At 46.2% G+C, this 22,354-nt stretch overlaps 1 protein-coding gene across 2 annotated transcripts in view; it reads left to right on the top strand.

The window, feature by feature from the left end:
- cep112 (centrosomal protein 112) overlaps nt 1-22,354 on the top strand; it is a 110,350-nt gene that overhangs the window by 25,019 nt on the left and 62,977 nt on the right. For both annotated transcript variants that reach the window (XM_042085646.1, XM_042085647.1), the window contains exons 10-17: nt 280-398; nt 777-920; nt 5,324-5,478; nt 6,185-6,314; nt 6,838-6,930; nt 7,221-7,280; nt 9,054-9,133; nt 22,201-22,336. In XM_042085646.1, the coding sequence (XP_041941580.1) occupies nt 280-398; nt 777-920; nt 5,324-5,478; nt 6,185-6,314; nt 6,838-6,930; nt 7,221-7,280; nt 9,054-9,133; nt 22,201-22,336 (917 nt within the window). The remainder of the gene's footprint in view (nt 1-279; nt 399-776; nt 921-5,323; nt 5,479-6,184; nt 6,315-6,837; nt 6,931-7,220; nt 7,281-9,053; nt 9,134-22,200; nt 22,337-22,354) is intronic.

The raw sequence follows: 22,354 nt of genomic DNA on the forward strand, positions 1-22,354 counted from the left end.
GGTGGCCGGGACAAAGAGAAAGTACTAACTGTAAGACTTGCAAGGAATCAACCCTTTAGGGAAAGATATACTTTTACAGCTCCCTAAAACCCAAACACTAGAGACCGGCCATGATGGCTCTTCCTAGTTGCCACACTCAGTAGATTGTGCTTGTTAAAAAAAAAGCAGAGGAAAATGCACTGTAATGCACAGTGACTAATTCGTGGAAGAGATAGTTATGAGCTATATCATTTGTTTGGGACTCTTCACTGTGTCATTTGTCAATGCGTCCTCCTACAGTCCAGAGCCTGGTCCGTGAGTCTCAGGTCATCCGTGAGAACAAGGAGAAGCAAATCACCGAGCTGAAGAAGATGGCTGAGCAGAGTGCAGACTCCCTGAGGAATGAGTGGGAGAAGAAGGTAAGAGGCCTACATGGCACATGGAGACAGATCAATAGAGAGGGAAAGACCCCTCAGGAGAGATACCCAAATGTTACTCACTTTTATGGCATTTCAGTGTTCTGCCGGTGGGCGCAAAACTTTTGAAAAACATTACGAAAATGTTTTCACCTCAAATATGTGTATTTCTATTTACCCGGCTTAATGTAGACAGGTTACAGCCTAAACTCTGAAGGCATGTAACATCCATATCAACCAACTTACATCATATCTTCTCAAACAGATCAAATAGGCTGTCCTTTCTCTGCATTTCTGCACCTGTAGAATCTTTAAATGCAGAGGCCTTGGTGGGTGTTGTAGGGTTGGGGTTGATCATGTGACCTCTGACCCCTCTGGCAGCTGCACGCGGCCGTCTCTGAGATGGAGCAGGCCAAGTTTGAGCTGCAGAAGAAGCACACGGAGAACATCCAGGAGCTGCTGGAGGACACTAACCAGAGGCTGGCCAAGATGGAGGTGGAGTACAGCAGCCAGACCCAGATCACGGTGAGCCGGGATCCTCCACCAGACCTCCGTGCCGCGTCAGGCCCCATATCGCCATTTATCGCCTAGGCTTTTGGGTGGGGGGAGGCTAAGTACAAGCTCCGTTTTTATTGGGTGTAGTCTGTTCTGGATGTATGTCCTTCTTTGTTTTGGCTGTGAGACTTGTGTGTGTGTGTGTGTGTGTGTGTGTGTGTGTGTGTATGTATCTGAATGTGTTGGGGGTTGGTTCCAGGGCAGGGTTTGGAAGGGCTTACTAGAGTAAGTGAGTTAGTGTCTCGAGCGTAGTGTTAAACAGTAAAATGGTATCAGATAACCATCATTTCCAAACATCTCAACAGTACATTGATGAGGTGTTGTGGCTAGACATTAGCCACAATACTCTTCTGAGTGTGTTGGACTGTTTCTTATTTGAAACTCTGGCTTCTTTCTTTCATTTTTCCTGGTTTCCTAAATGTAGCACTCTCCCCCTCCTTGAGTAGAACACACACACACACACACACACACACACACACCAAAACAAAGAGCATGTTGTGGCCACTGACCTTGTAGTAGAGGAGGGAGGGTGTTTTGGTTTTGTAGGAACCTGTTTATTTTTGGGGTATGGGGTGCTACAGCCAAAGTTAGTGTGTTTGTGTGTGTGTGTGTGGGGTTGGGGGGTGGGGTCTCTCCCATCGCCCCCAAGATAATTGACCTCTTTTTAGCATTTTCAGCCATTTAGCATTCAGCAGTCCTCACAAGTATCAGCAAGGTGCAGTGAGGTGGCCAGGGTCTGTCAGCAGTCTGGAATTTCTCAGCTTCAATGGACAAGCACGAGGTCCATACACATCCCCCTTCACCTCCACCACTACCCCCACCTCCACAAGCCCCAGCAGCGCAGCAGCCCCCTCTCTCTTTAATAATTAAACGCGGCACGCACCCAGACAGGGCCGCAGATGAAAGGAACCTGTGTCGTCGGAGATGAGCTTGCCCCACTCCTCCCTCACATGTTGGTTTAGGAGTGACCCTTTCCAGTGCCGCCCACCTGAGCCTCCACGCAGACCCTGTCTGCCACAACCCCACACCCCCACCCCATCCACTCCACCCAGACGCGCTCCAGTCTGGCCTCCAGTCATCAGGCTGTCAGCTGAGGCGAGGAGCTGGAGGTACCTCAACCCTTTTGCCAACCCCTCTAGTCCCCCCCGTCCACCTCCACCAAAGCCAGAGGCAAGGCCTGATACCCCCCCCCCCCCCCCTCCCCACACATACACACATTCTCTTCTCTGTTTGATGTTCCACCAGCCTTTGATAGCTTTGCTTTATCTTTCTTTTTATGTCTTCATTCAGCTCTTTTTTACTCACCCCCTCAGAAAAATAAATGAAGCTTTTTTTCAAAGACATCAGGAAGGGGGTTGTGATGTCACAGATGTGTTTTTTTTTTCCTTCTTTTTTTTTTTTTGGACCCTCAACCCCCCTCCGCATCCTCCTTGTAAATGCAGTTATCCAGTGGAGAGGAATTTGATGGGTATTCGTCTTTGTACATATGAGAGACTTTGCATGCTCTTTTTTGCCAGGTTGGGTTTCCCACCAGCGCTGTTGTTGTGATAAATGAACAGGCTTTGCCAGACAGAAACAATTTAGTGGCGTCCGTTTTCTCTTTTCCCCCCTCAAAATGCATGCATAATGCAACTAGCACTCGAGATTTCAGTCTCAGCTTTACCTGCGCATCCTCACTTTCAGGTGTTGCGGTTGCCAAATTGCGGTTACATGGTTGCCAGAATGGGATCCTCTGTAACATTCCTGTCTGCCCAAAGTTTGTCCATGCATGATTTTTTAGCGCATCCAGGAATAATGGCCTCTTTTGAGGCAGAGAAAGAAATATCATGCTTTAAAGGTTTCACTGGAGGAGACTTCAGAGGAGGAAACAAGCTCAAGCCGGTGGAAGCAATCACGAGTGCATTGCTAACCAGCTTGGACGGAAGATTGATTGAGATAGCATCCTTTGCATTCTTTTGTGCAATGAACGTGGTACATATTTTTCTCCAGAGCGTTTGAAGTGCTCTCACTGGTGCAGATATCTGATATTCTAAAGACTCGTATGAGGTAGAAAACCCCTGTCACTCAGGGATGTGTAAACCAACAGGAAAAAAACCAGGACAAATCCAGAACAAGACAAAGAAAAAGAAGAGTTGGATTGTGTTACCTGAGAACAAACGCTCTGCAGGAATCCAATTGGGCTCCTTAAACTAGTCAGTGTTTGTGGTTGTATTACAAATGCACAGATGAATCGCACATAATCAATTATGTGTGACTCCTATCAAATTCATCTGCAGAGAAAGAAAGCCCATTGTACTTGCTGAGTGCATCAGTGGCATTCCATGCTGGTCACTCTGAATCATATCGTTTTTTTCCCCTCCAGCTGTAGTCTCTTGTTTGGTATTGCATGGCGTTGTAGGAAATATGCCATGCACTATGAAATTAATAAAGAAGGGCAGCCATCTTGGTTGTCTGACCAGCAGTCCAGTCTGTTCCAATAACACAAGAGACATGTGAAATCAAGCTGATGCTCACGCGTGCTGACAGTTATCATGCGTCTCAGGGAGCTATGCGTGCCTGACAAGACGACAACCTGAAGTGAAGAGTGGATGGTGAATGAGGATCTGGGTGGATTCCAGCATTTCTGTTAAGGCAAACAAATAAAAGTGAATTGAAGTGGTGAACACATAAGGTGAATATGCAAACTTTGATTTGTATTTTGATTCATTGGCTTTGAGGTCTCACCATACTCTATGCCTCTCCTAATTCACTGAATGTTTGAAATGACAACGCCTGAAACGCCATGTAATAATATCCACACTCGAAAAACAATTTGTCGGCAGGCTTTTTACCCCATCGGCTCAATTAGCTGTTCACCCGAGCGTCTGAGTCTTTAGCCTCTCATATTCTGACAGCGCTAATCTTTGCTGCTGAGTCCATTATGCTGCCCTACCCCAACCAGACAGCACAGGCCTCAGATCAGCCGTCCAAATGCCAGGGCCCTACCCCAACCAGACAGCACAGGCCTCAGATCAGCACTCCTGCACTCGGCTCCCAGAGCTGCAGGCCTCCATCTTGGATCCCAGCTGTCTGCCATTAGCCCGTGCATCAGTCAGCCTACAGTACATTCCATACCAGCCCGGCTGTGGAGAGGGGGGGAGAGAGGGGAAGAGAGGATGCGTTTCTCTCGCCCCTGATGGAGCTTGACAGGCGTGTGCTTCAGCTGATTAAAAGATGAGGGCGTAAATCATCGGAAGGCGTCGGTTTCTAACGAGCATGCCTGGTTTTGATTAAGAGATTTCAAAATGCATTGTAAGAAGTACTCACATGTGTGCTAGCTCTCTCTCGCATACACACACACACACACACACACAGTCACACACACACACACACACACACACATACACACACACACACACACACACACACACACATGTAGAGAGGCTTCTATGGTCTTAAAATAAGCCCTGTCTAGTCATATATTCTGGAGTGTATTCTCCTGCAAAAGTAAAGTGAGAAGGGGTGGGAGATTTGGGGGAGTGGAGGATGGTTTGTTGGGGTGGTGGTGGTGGGGGGGGGGGGCACCCAAAAGAATCTGAAGAAACCAGTGCTCAGACGAGTTTGTTAAGATGCGTCTTAAACATCAAGGGTGCCTTTTTTTCCTCCTTCCTTGCATGCAGAGTTTTGTGTAGTTCAAAAGGCGCAGCAGTTCCTTTCAGATTGAACTTTTTCTGTTCCGTGGCACTCAGATCTTGGCTTCCCTGAAGTTTACTGCTCAAACCCCCAGAGACAGGCAGCTGCTGCTTAAGCTTTTGTTCAGTACAGGGCATGATGCTCGCACAGGATTATTTTTTGTTTGTTTGTTCATCATGGGTGCAGTTGCCAACCATATTTATGTGATGTTACCTCTAATTTTATCCTTAATGAGTTATCTTGCATATTCAAATGATTGTAATGCAATTGCATTAGTGAGTACAGTGTTACGTATTGAGGAATTCTGTGTGAAAGCATATTGGCACTTCAAAAGCCCTGCATCTGGTGCTGCTACTACTATGAATAATACAAATGTTAATGCTACTACTTTACTATTACTTTACGCCCACAGTCTCCCTAATGCTTTTTTTTATTTTATTGTTGATTGCATCGGTTTAGTGGAGGACTTTCAAAAAAATAAGACTAGGGATCATTTTCCTGGACATTAATTAATTCCAGTCCTAAAATAAGTGGCGATCCTCATTGAAATTGTCTTTTAATCTATAAATAGGCTTAATCCATGCTCAACTGTCCCTAAAACATCACCATGCATGCAATGTTCGCCATAGACTATTTAAATTTGGATGCACCATGAATAGGGAGATGGGTTAAATTGGTTGGATGTCTGTGGATGTCATCAGGAGCAGCTTGCACGGGAGCTGGAGGCCCGGGTCAAGCAGCTGACCCTGGAGGTGGAGAGCGGAAACGCCCTACGCCAGAGGGTCACCCAGGAGAAGGCCGAGCTGGAGATCCACATCGCCACCATCAGCTCCGAGCTGCAGGAGGCTAACCGCAGGTAACCTCATCTAACCTGACATCACTGGTGCAAGGGCTTAGGAGGACATGTTCTATGAAGGGTTTAGCTGGACATGTTGAGTACTGTTTACAAGATGTTTAGCATTTGTCACATTTAAGGAATGTATTTTATGTACAATATAGTAAATAGTATAGTGGTATGTTAAATTAGCTTAGCCTGTTATTTTACTCTTATGTCCTTGCACCGCCTCTCATGTCCACACGCAGACATAGGCATAGAATAACTGAAAAGCGACCTGCCTTGAGTTAAAGGAACCATATGTAAGATTGTGGCCAAAACTGGTACTGCAATCACTTTCAAAATACTGAAGAGCGCTGTATCCCCTCCCCCCTCCCCCCTGACTCGAGGTTGCCAACCCTGATGGCAAAACACTACTGACTTTGTGATTAGTAGGTAGGTGGAGGGTGGTGCATCAGGCCAAAACACAACATGACATGCAAAACACAACATCAACATCAGTTGAGGGCTGCAACTTCACTTTTTAAATGACAATATCCTGGCCGGACTACTGTTGTCAGTGATATAAGTATTTGAAATGAACATGATTTCTTAATGTCTAGTCACATATCAGGGCCATTTTATGATTAATTGAAATATTTTTCTTACATACGGTTCCTTTAAAGCTCAGTCCTTCATCTGTGTAACTGAATGTGAGTGCGGGTCTGTGTGTTGTGGTGGGGGTCAGGTGCACCCAGCTGCAGAGGGAGGCTGAACAGCAGATGGAGCAACATGAGGAGGGCCTGCGCAGACTCAAGGCCAACCACGAGGCAGACCTCAGCCACTACCAGAAGGAGCACACGCTCTCTACTGCTAAGGTAAGTATTTGGTGCGGTTTAGACACAGGCCGTAGTGGTGGTAGGATTGGGTATCTCCATTTCAAGTATTAAGCAGCATTGAGCGGTAACAGGGAAGCCCAATGGTATACCAAAAAATATGATCTACCACAGAACCTCACCAGGTCACACAAATTTTCATTTCACATTTCCTTCACGTTTCTACTAAATCTTTTTGTTTTGGAGCACACTTAAAGGCACAGTTTGAGATTCAAGTCAAAGGTTACTGAGGTTTCTTTTGTGTGCACACCTAGAACGGACAGCTAGATGACTGTAAGGAACAGCCAGCTGAATTTGTCAAAAAGGGTATTGGATTCCAGTGGTGAACTATACCCATTAAGAATTACGTGTGCCTTGTTTGCCTTGCCTTATTGATCTCTCTCTCTCTCTCTCTCTCAGTAGTCTCAAAACCGGTGTGTCGAATATTTATACTGTAATATTTTCACTGCAAAGCAGATTGTTTAAAGTGAAGTGTTAAAAAGATGTGTTGACTGGCTGTGTGCAGGCATCTGAGGTGATCGAGGGGCTGGAGGGCACTGTGGCCCAGCTGAAGGAGCAGCTTCAGGAGAGTGAGCATCGCAGGCAGAAGCAGATCAGGGTGAGCCTCTCACAGATGTCCCATCCACAATACACTCATCCAAGATGGTCACTGTACATACACACTTACATTCAAAGGAGATACTCACAAGACACATGAAACTCAAAACCTGGTTCCTGTCACCCTATGCTGTGCTGGACATACAGTATGTATTGATGTATTGACGAATAAATGATAATGTTGAGCTCTTATCTAGAGGTACATCTAGAATACATACTTCCATTCTACACTGTGTTTCTGCCTCTTTATGCAGTCCCACACACACAGACATAATAACATTTGTATTTCAGGATCAGGAGACTCAGGCTCAGAAGGAGATGGCTGACTTGCATTTCAATAGCGAAAAGAAGGTACACATACACACATATACATTCTCATTGTCATTCCTTTCAGGTGCGTGTGTTTGTCGTTTGGATGAGGATGGGTTTTAGGGAACTGTCCTCAAAACAGCAAACATCTAATCTCTAGAGCCTCTATTGAATGCCACAGAATGAAAGAGGTCCTCTCTTAGCCTTGTTCCCGGTAATCAGCTTTAAACACAAGAGGCCTAGTTTAAAAGTTGAGATGAAAGTCAGCCCTTTGGCCTCAGTAGTTTAAATCTGCTTTGATTTTGTACCTCTTCCTTGTTCAAAGTAGCATTCAACTCATAAAACACATTTTCCCAGAAGCCCTTTATGGAGGAGCCGGGTCCCTCAGAGGGTCAAGTGGGGTAACCCAGTAAAAAAAGAAAGAGGACAAAGGGAGAGAGAGAGCGAGAGCGGTGACCAATGATTGTCACTGTTGTCTGAGGCGCACTTAACGGCCCTTGGTAATTCACTCACCCCTACTCAGACCTGCGGAGCAGCTCCTCGTCCATTCAAGGTGCTTCAAAGCATCCACGCCGCCATAAAAGTAGCAGGCCCTTAATGAAATGGCCCCTGTCGGACGGGGAGGCCAACACTCAACAAGATCTTGACCCAAACACCTGGCCCCTCCTGCACCAGCCAGCTGCATATTCTGCTTTCAAAGATCATGCCCCCCCCCCCCCCCCCCACACACACACACACACCACCCCATCCATTCATCATCAAAGTCATAACGAGGGCGGACGCTCCACCTGGTTCTCCCCACGCTCACACATCTGCACCGGGCTGCCACATGTGCACGGCGCACACCTGCACGGGCAGCTCGTTGGCGCGGCTGGTGCGGCAGCTGACCTGTGACCTCCTGCGCACAGGCACCTCCACAGGCCCAATAACATGGAGACGGACGGACGGATGGGGGGGTCACCACCTTGTCATCTAACGGGTGGTGGTGTAGGGGCAGGGGGCTGGACAGAGGTGAGGTAAGGTAGTGGAGGAGTCGGAGAGAAGAGAGCGAGGAGAGTTTGGCTCCAGGGAATAGACCCTTTCAAGAGAGTTCCATTATCAGCATCATAGTTGGCCCCACATGACTTCCGTTTTAACATTCCAAATGTTATCTTAATGCAGAGGAAGTAGATTGGGAACCAAATAGAATGTTCAAGCATTGTTTTTGTTTTTATTGTTGAAAGGGTCTATAGGGTTGGGAATGGGGACGTGGAGGTGATTAGGTGATTGGAGAGGGTGGGGAGTTGGAGGGACATACAGAGCAAGTGTCCCACTTGCTGCTCTCATGCAAGATATTTCAAAGATGCTCAAGATCTGGAGGGTGCTGTGGCCCAATAGGCTACAGCGCCCATACCATGTCCGGGTCCAAGTGCCCACGGGGACCCAGGTTCGAATCCGACCTGCGGTCATATCCTGATCCCACACTATCTCTCTTTCTCCCACACACGAAATAAAGGCAAAAAGCCCAAAAATATACTTAAAAAAAAGATGCTCTAGTTATCTAGCTGTAAAGGGTCAATGGCCCAGTGCCACACTCAGTGTTGCAATGAGGACACTAAAAACTGTTTGTTGCCCAGGGTGTCATCACAGCCTTATTTAGGTCACCCTCTGCTGTGCTGGAGATATGTATTGATGTATTGGGGTATGAATCATAATTTTGAGCTCTTGTCTAACACACATTCAGAATGTGTGGTTGTTGATGCTTCTGGGTAGAGGAGAGGGAAGAGTCATAGTGTGCCCCCCCACCACCACCACCACCTGCTTTCTCACACATAGGTGCGTGGGCTGCAGAGCGAGTTGGACAGAGAACGTGTCGAGGCCAAGAGGAAAGAGGCAGACCTCCAGGAAGCACTCAGGTGAGCTTTTTTACTGTGTGATTTTATCATGGGTGTAGTGCATGGGTAAGTGCTCTAGGGGTAGATAATGCCTCCACTGTTGGCTTCAAATGGAACATTTGCAGATTCTGCGGCGCGTCTCCTCCTCCCTGGGTTTTGTCTCTCCAGTGACCAGTGATTTTGCACTCCCAACTGTTGTGAAGATCAACAGCAACGGTTGCTTCTTCCTCATAATATCCATGCAAAATTAGACAGCTGCAACTCCCTTTTGATTGGAAACATGTCTTCCATCTCAGGATCCTGTCGACGTGAAGGTTGAGTCCTGCGGGGCCACGATTGAGCGACCCCTGGTGGATGCATCAGGTCTGTGGCGGCCGCCGCCTCCATTTTGTGAGACCGCCGGAACGCGGCAGTTAGATGTGGGAGCCGTTAGGAGGGCCCTGCGCAGTGCGGTGTGTTACGGCGCTGCTCTATGAAGGGAGCCTGGTCCCGCGCTGTTATCATGCGCACTGGAGACATCACACGCTTCCCATTAGAGCTCTGCGTATTGTTTGTCTGGCCTTGGCATACCTAGGCGCTCTTTCATGTCTGTTAGTTGGAGAAAGAGCGGAATGGAGCAAGGAAAAGAGAGGGGGGGGGGAGAATTTCCACTTGGCTTTAACTCGTAGCAGCTGTAGCCACGTTTGACACGCTCTTACCACAGGCGTTAAATCATGTTTGAATGCTAAACCTCCTCCTTCTCCCCCTGCCCCACCACCACCACTCTGAGAAACCAACCAAAATCCCCAGAAATTGAGATGACGTCAGCTTTCTGGGTTTGCCCTTGTTTACTATTTGTTCACTCGGATCTTGCCAGAGATGTATACCGTACTCCTCGGGCGAGCTTGAAGTGCCTGGTATGTTGTGATTGCACAGTGTTGAGGACTCTGCCTGCCCTTGTAGAGGTTGTTAATGCTTGGTCGCAAGCCACTGTACGTGCCCATGAATGGCTGTCAGAATGTCTTTGCACATTAGGGGTCGTATAGATGAAAAGCCAGTCTTATCCCCAGGCCACGCGACTCGAATACACGTTCAGAAACAACTCTTTGCTTAATAAGACAGTTAGCATCTTTGGTGATAATCCACGGCGAGGGCGCCTCATCCCTATAAATCCTCTCCAAGAAGCGCTGAAGGCTGCAGTCCCAGCATGCATTGGGACCCGGAGAGGGCCGGGGCCCAAGCACATTCCTGGCAGTAATTAATAACACACATTACCACATTACCAGGTCACACTCAGATCAGGGAAGCCCTAATGAGAGCCGAATGTGTTCTGCCCAATTAAACGCCAAGCACACAGATTCCAAACACCCAAATCAAGAAGAGGCAAAGGAAGCTGGAAAAAAACCCTCGTTCTCATTTCTTCAGGGGTTTTCAAAACACAGTCGCTGCCCATGGTTTCCGACTGTGTCAAGATTTAATCTGCAGGCTTAAAGTTTATCGCTGGTAATTCTCCAAGTCTTTTTAGAAGAAAACGGAGCTGTTGAAAGTGTGAGTGTGTAATGTCCGTTCTGCGACAACTGGAGTGAATTAAGGAAATCCTTGTTCAGTTCAGAAAGAATTTGTTACAAATGCAGAGTACATCTCATTTCAAGCATGAGTGGGACACCCCAAGTTATTCATTGATATACATTAGGTCTGTATGCAAAACCTCAGGCTGTTAAACACCTTATGCAGATATAAAATTTAAATGATGGTTGCCTTGGTTTACAAACAGTGGTGGCAAATCTCTGTTGGAGGGTGAGACCGGTAAGTGTCAACAGTTGTTAATAGCCAGTCTGATTGCTAACCAGTATAGCCCATGTTGCCCCAGTTCAGTCTGGCACCTGCTTCAGCACCAAAGCACCTCTGACCACGTTTAAAGGCAGTCCAGGACTTCAAAGGCCAGTGGCAGGAGGGAGAGGAAGGGAGAGGGGGAGAGGGAGAGAGTATTAAGTGCGTGCTCCGCCTGATAGGAAAGATATGAGGACTGGTGCAGGAATTGAAATGAGCTGAAACTGCGTAAAGAGGCTGATTGATGTACTTCAAATGTGTGTGTGACTGTGTGTGTGTGTGTGTGTGTGTGTGTCTATCTCGCTCTCTCTGCTGCCTTTCTGACTGCACAGATTAGCACAGGACAGCAGCTGGTATGTTGTTTGTGTGAATTCATGATTAATGTGTTGGTTTTTATGTTGGGGGGAGTGGGGGTAAAAAGCCTCCACCCCAAAGCAAAGCAGCTCTTTCACACAGACACACACATACAGTACACAGATACACAAACACGTACACACACACACACACACACACACACACACACACACACACACACACACACACACACACACACAACCACAGACACACAAACACACAAACACAGACACACAAACACAGACACACTCATTCTCCCACCCCCATGTAGATGAACTGTGCCGTATCAATTTGACTTTTATGTTACTATAGCAATGACACAAAGAACCACAAAGCCTCAGGGAAGGGGGGGAAAAAAACAACAACCAAAAAAAAGAGCGAGAAAAACACAAAGTCATTTTCTTTCATCCGCTCGCTTCTGATCATCAGAGGCCATTAGCATACGGGGCGAGGGCACTGCATTAGAAGCAGCAGTTCATTAGGGAAAAGCCTCTGCATGCCAAATGCAAGAAGGCATTTTAAAGGTGCAGTTCATTCACTCCCAGAAAAAGGAGCTCTCTCCGTGGCGTCTGAGGGAACGGGGCTGCACTTAAGAGCGTCCACCCATGCGCCTCTCCATCCCCAGCGCCATTTTCTCCTCAGCTCTGCCTTTGTTCTCAGCTGCTGAAACCTCAGCTGCCAAACATCTCGGTGTCTGAAAGAGGAGGCTGCTGTGGAAAAAGAGCAAATAGATGGCTTGAGGGAACATTTAGACATGTGTCTAACGCTCTCCAGGTGTGCTGCTCTGCATTGCATCTACTGTATCTAAGGATGGGTGCCTTCAGAAAAGGGGTGATTGTTGAAGCAGGTTGTGGCAAAATAACAAAATGGCTGCCTGTCCTGGCACTGGTAGGCTAAGTACTCATCTGCAGTGTCAGGTAATGCGAAATACATATCCTCTAAAAATGTCTTGATTTAGTCAGCAATGATTTATTTAAAGAGCCAGAGGTATGAGTTTGAAAGGTTTGAATTTTGCATTACCCAGTAGAGCTCCATGTTATACTAACAAATGAGGGGTATGTTAATAGAAAAATATCACTCTGTTTTTTCAAATTAAGGACATCTATGCATGCACTATTAATGAAATGTAAAAATAATTTCATCATAATTAATCCAGCAATATAAAATAATTTATCAAAATCATGTAGTCATGTCATGTACATTAAGCAAATCTTCTTAGCAGCACGTAAGAGAAGGGATCAGAACACGTCTGCATCATCTCATGCAAGGTTTGTCAAATAAAAAAATCTCTACTTAATTAGCACATGGGCGATCAGAAAATCATATCATTCCTCTAAAGATTGACCAAACAGCCACAGTGTTACTGGCCTAACAAGCAGTGAACCTCTTGAGAATCTCGGTGGGCCGGGTAGATTATTAAAATAAGCTTTCTAATGATTATTTCTGACGTTGCAACAGCCATTAGAGGTTGATGTATGCAGCTACTGTAGATTAACCTTTCCCTTTACACACATACACCCGTATCCCTGTTCACATGCTCATTCAGCTCTGACATACACAGACTCCCAACACACACACACACACACACACACACACACACACACACTCACACACAAACACACACATTCAGTCACCTCTGGAGCAGAGCGTAGGCGCGAGCTTTTGACCATGCCAGCCAGCACTGCAGCCCCCGGGGGCAGAGGGGGTAGGTGGAGCGTGTGGGGGCTGAAGGGCACCTCCAGAGCGATCTGACTGCTGCCAGCGTACACTAAATCCCACCCCCCAAGCCTCCAAGCCTCCGTCCGGGGCAGTCCACTCCACTTACAGCCGCACAGTACAGAGACTACATTTTAATTACACAGTTACCTCTTCACACCACAGGTGTCAAGGTTTCTGAGTTCTCTTTAGTGTGTGGTTTGGGATTTGTAGGAAATGAACAAGACTATGGGTATGGATATGAACATGTTCGGTGCTGACAAACCCTGAAAAGCACAGCATAGTAGATGTAACACATAATTGGTTTATCTCTCAGCGTCACCACCCACATAGATATCACTGGACATTACAGCCATGGCCAAAGCGTGCGTTTGTTCTGCGTAAGGAAGTCATTGTTCTTTTGTGCTGCCGTTTCCTATGCTGCAGGAGGCAGGTGAGCCTGCAGGCTGAAAGGCTCTGGGCCTCACATCAAGCAGCTCCTGTCCCTGCGGAACCCAGCGACCCCTAATACACTAATGCAACCCGCAGTTTGGTCATCAGAGAGAACCCTCTCTCCCCCTCTCTTTCTCTTTCTCTCTCTCTCTCTCTCTCTCTTTCACTTGGTCTGCCTCTCTTGTACTCTCTCCTTCTGTCACTCTCTCCCCTCTCTCTTTCTCTCTCTCTCTCTCTTTCACTTGGTCTGCCTCTCTTGTACTCTCTCCTTCTGTCACTCTCCTCTCTTTCTCTTTCACTCACTCTCTCGCTCCCTTTCTCAGTCTGTAACTCTCTTTTCCTATCTCTCTTTCTCACACACCCTCTCTCTCTCTCTCTCTCTCTCTCTCTGTCTTTAACTCCCCCCAGTCTCTCTGTTTTGATTTCTACCCACTGTGACCTTGTTTGATGTGCAGAGATGGGTCCGGCGTGGAAATCAATAAGGCGCGTGCGGTGTGCCCATTTGAAGCTCCTTATCTCCCTTGCACACATTCCTGAGTGGTGGCAGGTAAAGGTGCAAATGCTGGAAGCAGGGGGGAGGATGGGGTTGGGTTGGAAGATGGATGTGGCTTTGAGGCGTAGAGCGTAGTCCTACCAACAGGGCATTCATTCGTTACTATTTCAGACTAACAACTGGCTTTGGGAAGTCCCACTAGCGTGCTAGAGATGGCGTGATGCCCTCATCTTCACGGTTAGTGTTTTCGGGAAGTAACTCTCTGATGGACGAGAGGGTTTTAATGAACCCAGTCTAGTTTCACAATGACCGGCAAATGAGATCCGGTGGTCCTCTGTTCGTCTGTTCTCTTTTCAACAGACAATCGTTAGAGCTTTAAGGAATCTCAGTTATGAGCATAGGTGTGTGGATCAGTTTTCATCTTAACTGGACAGTAAGACCAGGTTGGGCCTTATCTTGGTTGCTCTGTTGATGGTTATTTTTGTTCTTCTTTCTATGTCCGATTCCCCTGTTCATCATTGCATGTGACCATTAAAGATAGAGCACGGCTGGAACATGGTTTGCGGATACAGTTGTGTTGGGATATTTCTTGACCTCTCTGGCTGCCATCTGTTCCTCGGCTGAGCTCGCCGTCTCTCATGTGGCTTAAACTTGCTGACGTTCTTGAAAAGTGCATGTCTGCATATATGTGCAGTGAATACACCCCTCCCTGATACTCCCAGAAAGTCCCCATAGAAGTCCAGTGTTAAGGCACACAAAACGCAACTTGCCCATTTATGACAGTGTTGGCTGTTATATATAGCTAGATGACAAGACAAGATTCACTTGAAACTCTGTTGCTAATTGCAGTTGCTAATTAATTTTACAGGAACATTAGTTAAGCTCCACTATTAGTAAAACCCAGTAGTAACCAGCATGGAAACACTGTAGATCGTAGCACATCTCCACATCATCATTTGCTTATCAATAAAAGAAGTAACATGAGAAGGTGTAAACCATTGGTGACCACAAGGAGCTTCAGTAACCCATTAAGGAAGAGCACTGCAGACTGGATAGGGTTGCTGCACTGATGTGAATGTGATCCCTCCACTTCTGAACCCTGAGAGAACTAGGCAGACCAGTTCCAGCTAAGACGGCCACTTCATACCACATCATCTCAACACCTCGGTTAATTGGATGAGTCATAGTCATCAGCTTACATCAGCAAACGGCTCAACCGCAGGAGTGAAATGATGGGAAGGCAGCAGAGCCAAAGTCACAGTCAGACCGTTTTCACAAAGCTCTTTCAGTACAGAACCCTGCGTCATGTAACCAATAAATACAAGTTAGCAAATTACATATGCGACAACCATCCAGATCATTTGCCACAAAATCAAGTTATATCAAGCTTAATTAGCTGGACGTGCTTCCATTGCAAAGGGGGAAAATTAAGGAAAATTAGACTTTGAGACGTGCATCAGTTGCTGATCAGAATGTCAAGATAGAGATGCACTACAGCTTATGATTAAAGATGCTACCGAGACATTGCAACCCTTGGACGACCCCTAGTCTGGCTGTGTCTGGTGTCCCAGTGTGGAGCCAGGGTCTGTGCAGTGTCAGGGAAAACAGCTTTGATTTAAGGGGTTCCCCGAGCACTGTCACTCGGCATGGCCTTGAGCACGATCCCACCCAAGGTTCCACACACACACACACACACACACACACACACATGCACAGCACAAAACAAAACCCGAAGCCCTGAGTGTGCTTCCTTCACCTCTTGGGGCCTGACGGGAACAAGTCATTCGTCATCAGAAAGCAAAGCCTGCGGAAGGCCCCAACAGCTCTCCCATTGATCTAACCTCAACAATGCGGAGGAAACAGTCCCCTGTATTTGTCTGTTCCCTTTCCCTCTTTGTTTATTTGAGTGTACCATAGATATTTCCAAGGCAGAGTGGCAAGAACGCGAGGGGGGTTTTTGTGAGAGGAACTTCCCCAGCTTTTGTCAGGGTCAACAGATCCAGTGGGTTGCAAGCACACTTCTCCCTTGTTTGATGTCCTGAGGATGTTGCAGGTGGTGGAGTTGGTTTGTTGTAGCCTTTTTTGTAATGTGCCTGGGAAGTCAACTTGCCTAGGCATAAGTCTATACTTGAATCACAACTAGTCATTTCCACTCAACTATGGGATCCAGGTAAACAAAAGTTTACTTTGAATTGTTATTACATTTATTACAATTCTTAGTAAATGGAGATATACGACACACAATTGTCTTGGCTTGATGTTATAGGTGTGAATTGCCTAATTTGTATACAATGTTTAGTAGCAGATTCAATATACAAAGCTATTTTTTACCAAAGCACTTTTGTAAAAGTACACTGCTTATAGGCGCCGACATGAATCCGGCAACACTTTCTCTAACATGGCCACGCACACCAGCGCCAAAATGTTCAACTGAAAAGCATTCGATAAACAATGGATTTTATTGAGTGGCACTGACAAAAAAAAGAACTAAAGCGTAATATACAAGCGGTGGCCGTGGAAAGGGTCCGGCGGTGTTGTTTGGGGGTTGTACGGAAAACAGTGGAATCTAACTAATTGGACGTGAAAAGTGTCGGCGCCGATGTGCAGGATGTGCCTCATGTCGGCGCCAGTGTGTGGTAGCCTTTAGCAACGTCAACACGCTGGAGAAATGTTGTCTCTACAAACCCCTTTAGTACTTACTTACTAGCGCTTTTAGAGTCTTGCCAGAGACCAAAAGTAAATAAATGAGGTTCAACTTGGGGCTCAAAAAGTGTCCACACTAGATATCATTGTCCTGGTAAACCTTTTTTAATGAGAATCTGGTGGACTCATCAGTGTGACAGTTTTAGAATGGTTTGTGTCAAGAATCTCAATTTGTAACTGAAAACTGAGATTCTTTCCTTCACAGACGTTTGATTAACTGACAATTGAAAGATCTGCCTGGAGTGAGGGAGGAGTTACCTTGCTCTGTGGGATTCACTCTGTAGGAATCAATTGCCTGGTTTTGTAACCTAATGCCAGCCACTAGGGAGGGAGACCATGAGAACCACGTCTGCTGGAGTAGAGTCTAGATTGCACAGTACAACTGCCAATGTATTTATCAGCAGTCAGAATTGCATTTCCACTCATGCCTCTGCAGCCACCTCCCATTCTTTCTCTTCATCGCTCAACACTTTCTGTCTTTCATTCCTCACCTTACTCTCTCTCTCTCTCTCTCTCTCTCTCTCTTTCTCTCTCCCTGCCACAGCGTTTTCATCTTTTCTCTCACCCCCCCCCCCCCCCCCCCCCCCTCTCCCTCTCTTTGCTGCTCTGGGTTGCTGTTATTTTTGAACACTTACATGTTTGCATGTCAGTCACTCAGGCCTCAGAGCTGGAATCACTCTTTTAAGAGCACAGGCTGCTCAGGCTCTCTGGGGAACGGGATGAAAAAGACTCTTTTCTTTTTTTATGTTTCTCTCTCTCTCTCTCTCTCTCTCTCTCTTTCTCTTTCTCTCTTCCCTTCCTCTCTCCTCTCACTCTCTGCCTCCTATTTTTCTTTTGCAGCCCCTTTTTCAGGGCCTTTGATCGTTGGCTGGCTTCGTTATCATTCCATCAAGATGAGCTCACAGAATGCTGGCCTCAGCCCCAGACTGGAACCCAATGATCTGCACGCATTCCATATGAGTCTGTGTGGTGTGTGCAGGGAACACAATTAACTTTTTGGCCTACCAGTCAAAGTGGTTGGTAGATGAAAAAAAGTTACAGAACAGGCATAGTTTGTTACCTGCCAAGATTAAACAATGTTTTTCATAACATAATTAGCATGTATCAGTACATACGATTAACAGTGTGTAGTGGTCATTTCATTATGCACCACATGTAGAATGGATTTAAGAAAAGAGAGTCAATATTTTTAATAGTCATTTACTTAGCCAATACTATCGTATCACCACACAATTCATACCTTTTAAACATCTAACAAATGTGCATATCTGAAAGCGGACTTTCATTATAGAGATAGATAGATAGATAGATAGATAGATAGATAGATAGATAGATAGATACTTTATTGATCCCCAGGGGAAATTCAAGGTCTCAGCAGCATACATACAACACAAACACATTCTTTAACAGCAGAAAGAGTAATTATAATATAAAAACACAACTAAGCAGTAAGGACAGTAGAAGATAAAGAATATGCTAAATATACTAAAATACAAATTATACTAACACTTAATACAATATATAAAAATATACTAAAATACAAATTACAAAAATACAAATTATACTAACTAACACTTAATCTAAATTGATTCTAAAAACAGTATCCACATAGTGGTGATTAATAAATCAGTTATCATCATTATGGCAGTTATGGTGTTGGGAGAGTTTAGTGAGCTGCTGTACACTCTAATACTGCCTGAAGAGATGGAACCCGAGCTTTAAAGATTGCCATGGAGTTCTTGTGGGAGTGCAAACTGCCATGGCTCTCTAAAGCCTCAACTTTCACATTTATTCGGGGACACACAGGAGAGATGGTAACTTCTTTGTGCTGTTGGTAGAGGATTTCCCACAGTGGCCAATCAACAACCAAACCTGTTTAACATTACACCACAAGACGCCGGATACAATGGCAATGCGAAAATGCACAGTTGGCTTGGTGGCAGTTGTAGGCGCGCTGCATGTTGTACCCAGGATTCATAACGGCTCTCCATCATGGTACCACATGCGCTGCCAGTAGCCTGAATGCCCAAACTAAAGAACCAAAGCAAAAAAAGCAACCTTCATGCACAAGAAACAACAGCAGACCAGCCCAACCTTCCTTCATCGCTTTTTTCGCTAAATTAGGCCCTCCAGCAGTAGTTTTTGGTGTCCAAGACCCCCCCTCTCCACTCTCAACAAATTCTTTGGTCATTCCTCTTTGTTGCTGTGGCTGTCTATGATCCGATCAGCAATTATAACCAGACAAACTCTTGTGGCGGGCAACCACCAATACCAACAACTTATTCAGTCAATTCTCGTTGTTGCTGTGGAAGTTTATGATCCAATCAGCTACATAACCAAACAAAACACTATTCCTTGATACAGGCACCAAAAAATACCAACCAATTCTTCAGTGAAGCCATTTTAACATGAGAACATCAAAGAGACAGACAACTAAAGTATTTATTAAAGATCTGCTCCCATATTTTGCACAGCAGAAAAGCGTAGTAATCACCATCATTGACCTGCCATTACAGAAACCTACACACTGCTAATTTTGTTTCCTGGAGGTGTGTGTTTATGTAGATGTTTTTGTGTGGAAGCATGTAAATATTTTGCTCAGGCTCCACCACACTCTGATTGCCTTACACAACAACCCCCCCACCCCACCCTTACACACACATGCACACACACGCACACACACATACTCATGTAGAGGATGTAACTCTAAATATACTCTGTATGTCCTCTTCCTCTTTTCATGCTCTTTCATGGGGTACTTCCAGCACAGCTAGAGTCCCGTGCCTTCTCTAATCTGTCTGCTGGGGCTGTGTGTCTGCTCTGGTGCGTCAGGCGGCCCAAGGAGAGGAGGAAGTTGCGTGTGGTTCAGGCAAATTTAAAAGGGGAAAAAAAGAATGTGAAAATGAATGGGACGTTTTTCAAAGAGAGGGCTGCGTCATTGAAGGGTGCATCTCCAGCAGTCTGAGCACAACAGAGGGATGGAGGGAGAGGGAAAGAAAGAGCGAGGGAGGGAGAGAGAGGGAGGGAGAGAGAGAGAGGGAGGGAGGGAGGGAGAGAGAGGGAGGGAGAGAGAAAGAAAGCAGAGAGGGAGCACCCCAGTGGAGTCCTGCTCTGCTACGTCGAGGCGTCTTGTGGTTTTTGTCAATTTTGGAAAATTGACCCTCCTGTCTGGCTTGTGGCTGGGCGGAAGCACCGTCAACCTCTCCTTAAAGTTTCTCTCCCTCTCTCTCTCACTCACTCACTCATTCTCTCTTTCTCTCTCTCTCTCTCTCTCGTCCTCTCTTGTGCCTGCTTAGGGATGGGAAGATTTCCTCTGAGGCGAAGGCCCATCTTTAATTTGCAACTTCTCTCCATCCATTTCTCTGACCCCAAAAAAGCACACTATGTCCCACAAGGCGGTGCAGCTTCCCTTGTTGCGCTCTCTCTCTCTCTCTCTCTCTCTCTCTCTCTCTCTCTCTCCCTCCCCCTCACCTCGCTTATTCCTTTCTCTGTCTGGGGTCTCCTTCTCTCCTACAGCCCTTTCATTTCTCATATCTCATCTCTCCTCTGTCCGCAACCGCTAACACGCAAACATACAGGAACACACACAGAGAAGGAGACACTGCCACTTCACCGAGACTCCACACACACACACACACACACACACACACACACACAAAGAGAGAGGGAGAGAGAGAGAAGCACACCCTCTCCTTCCATGCCCTTGGTAACTCAGAGATCTGAAGAGGGGTCTGTGGTATTATCAGTAAACAGCACATCCTGTGATGCCACACGGAAGGTCATTGGTGTTGTCTATCCAACACTCTCTGCCAAAAACTGAATAGAGTAACTGATGGTGTCCTGAATGGGAATATAAAGATGTGTGCCTTCTCTCTCCCTCCTCCTCTACTCTCTCACACTCACTTTCTCTTTCTATGAACTGAGTGACTTGCCAAGTTGAGCAATACAAGGCTGCAACATTTGCTGCGAGTTGGAAGAATCCGAAAAGGGCAGAAGAAAGTTTTGCTGCTGTCCTTTGGCTGTTCTCTCTCTCTCCCTCTCTCTCTCTCCCTCTCTTTCTCTCTCTCTCTCTCTCTCTCTCTCCCTCTCCCTCTCTTTCTCTCTCTTTCCTTGTGACATTGTTTTTCATTGCTTCAAACTTTTTGTCCCTTTTGTCTTCTCTTTGTGTGTGTCTTCACATCAGAGCCCAAGAGTTGGTTTTGTGTCAGGGTTTGGCCCTAAAGGCATTCATGCTTTAGATTAATAATTACAGACTACAGAACACTGCAGTGGAAGAAGAAGAAGAAGAAAAAAAAAAAAAAAAAACAATTTCGGGATGTTTTTATGTCAGACATGAGAGAGACCAAAATAACACAGAAGAAAGCCGGGCCGCGTAAGGAAAAGGAGAGAGAGGGGGGAGGAGAAGAAGCGTTCTTTCTTATTCCCTCCTTTTAAAGCTTACTTCCTTTCCTGTTATTTTCCTGTCTGCTGTGTTATTTTGCATATTGTTTTGGCTGCCGGTTTAATGATAATTATGATCAACAATAACAAGCACATGAAGGGGAATGGATGAAGGACGATAAGAGCCGGTGGAGGTTTTTCTGGCGCTGGCACAATAACCGCCTCATTGGCGTCCCCGTCATTGTCTTCTGTACGTTGATGTGTGTAATGAGGAGCCGTTTGAAGCTAAAACCCCCTGTCGTTCACGCTTATATAAATACCTCTCTCTCTCCCCCAAATGGAGGGGGGATGTGTCAACGCTTTAATCCGCAGAGCTGTTTGCTGTCTGCCGTCTTTGGACGTCGGTTTGTCGCGGGGACGTTCTTCACTCGCCCGGGCTTTGTCTGTGGGCCCGCAGTGAGTCCCTGCTGTCAATTAAAAAGAGTCCAGATTACACAAACCAAAGTGTGTGGGTGACATATTTATTTATTGTTGTGTGTGTGTGTTTGTTTTCTTTTTAATCTGGTATCTCTTTTGTATTTGGTGGAGGGGGTGGAGATGGGGGCTTTGTTCTGGAGCTGTCAGTCTTGAGCCCCTCTGCTGTCGACCTGTCTGTCGGTAGACAGCTCTTTCTGCCGCCTTTTTCCCCTCCTATCACTGTCAGACACACAGAGAGAGAAAGAGGAAGAGAGAAAGAGGAAGAGAGGAAGAGGAAGAGAGGAAGGGATACACATTGGGGGGTATTGGGAGTATTGTTTGTTGTTGACAGTGTGGGCTGCGTTTGTGTTGTAGCCTGTTTTCGTTTTTTTTTTTTTTTTTTTTAAAGGCCAGCAGTGTGCTACATGACGTGCATGACTGTTGTCACTTGCTCACATGAAATGTCCCCGACCGATCAAAAATGTTCAGGAGGGAGCAATAAAATGGACTGTAACTTGTTTTCTTTACTTCCTGATTTTATTTTGTGTGTCACTAGGATTTGTTTCATGCAGACAGAGATTTGGCTTCATTCACCGTGGGTGAAGCTCCTGAAATATAATTTTGTGAGCTATTGCAATCGCATATTTTCCATTTAGTGTCTATAGATGCTCCTATGGATGTGTATATGAACGTGTATTTGTCTGATGTATCTTGGTGGTGTGTGTGTGTGTGTGTGTGCCTCCAGAGAGAGAGAGGAGCAGCTCAGCCGACTGCGGGAGGCCCAGAGGCAGCAGGCCCAGCAGACTGAGAGTGCAGTGGAGCACTTCAAGAGACAAGTGGAGCTCAGCTCTGAGAAGGCCTACGCAGACATGAGGCAACAGGTCAGAGACACACACACA

Source organism: Alosa sapidissima, chromosome 3, assembly GCF_018492685.1.
Source record: "Alosa sapidissima isolate fAloSap1 chromosome 3, fAloSap1.pri, whole genome shotgun sequence".
NCBI classification, from domain to species: Eukaryota; Metazoa; Chordata; class Actinopteri; order Clupeiformes; family Clupeidae; genus Alosa; species Alosa sapidissima.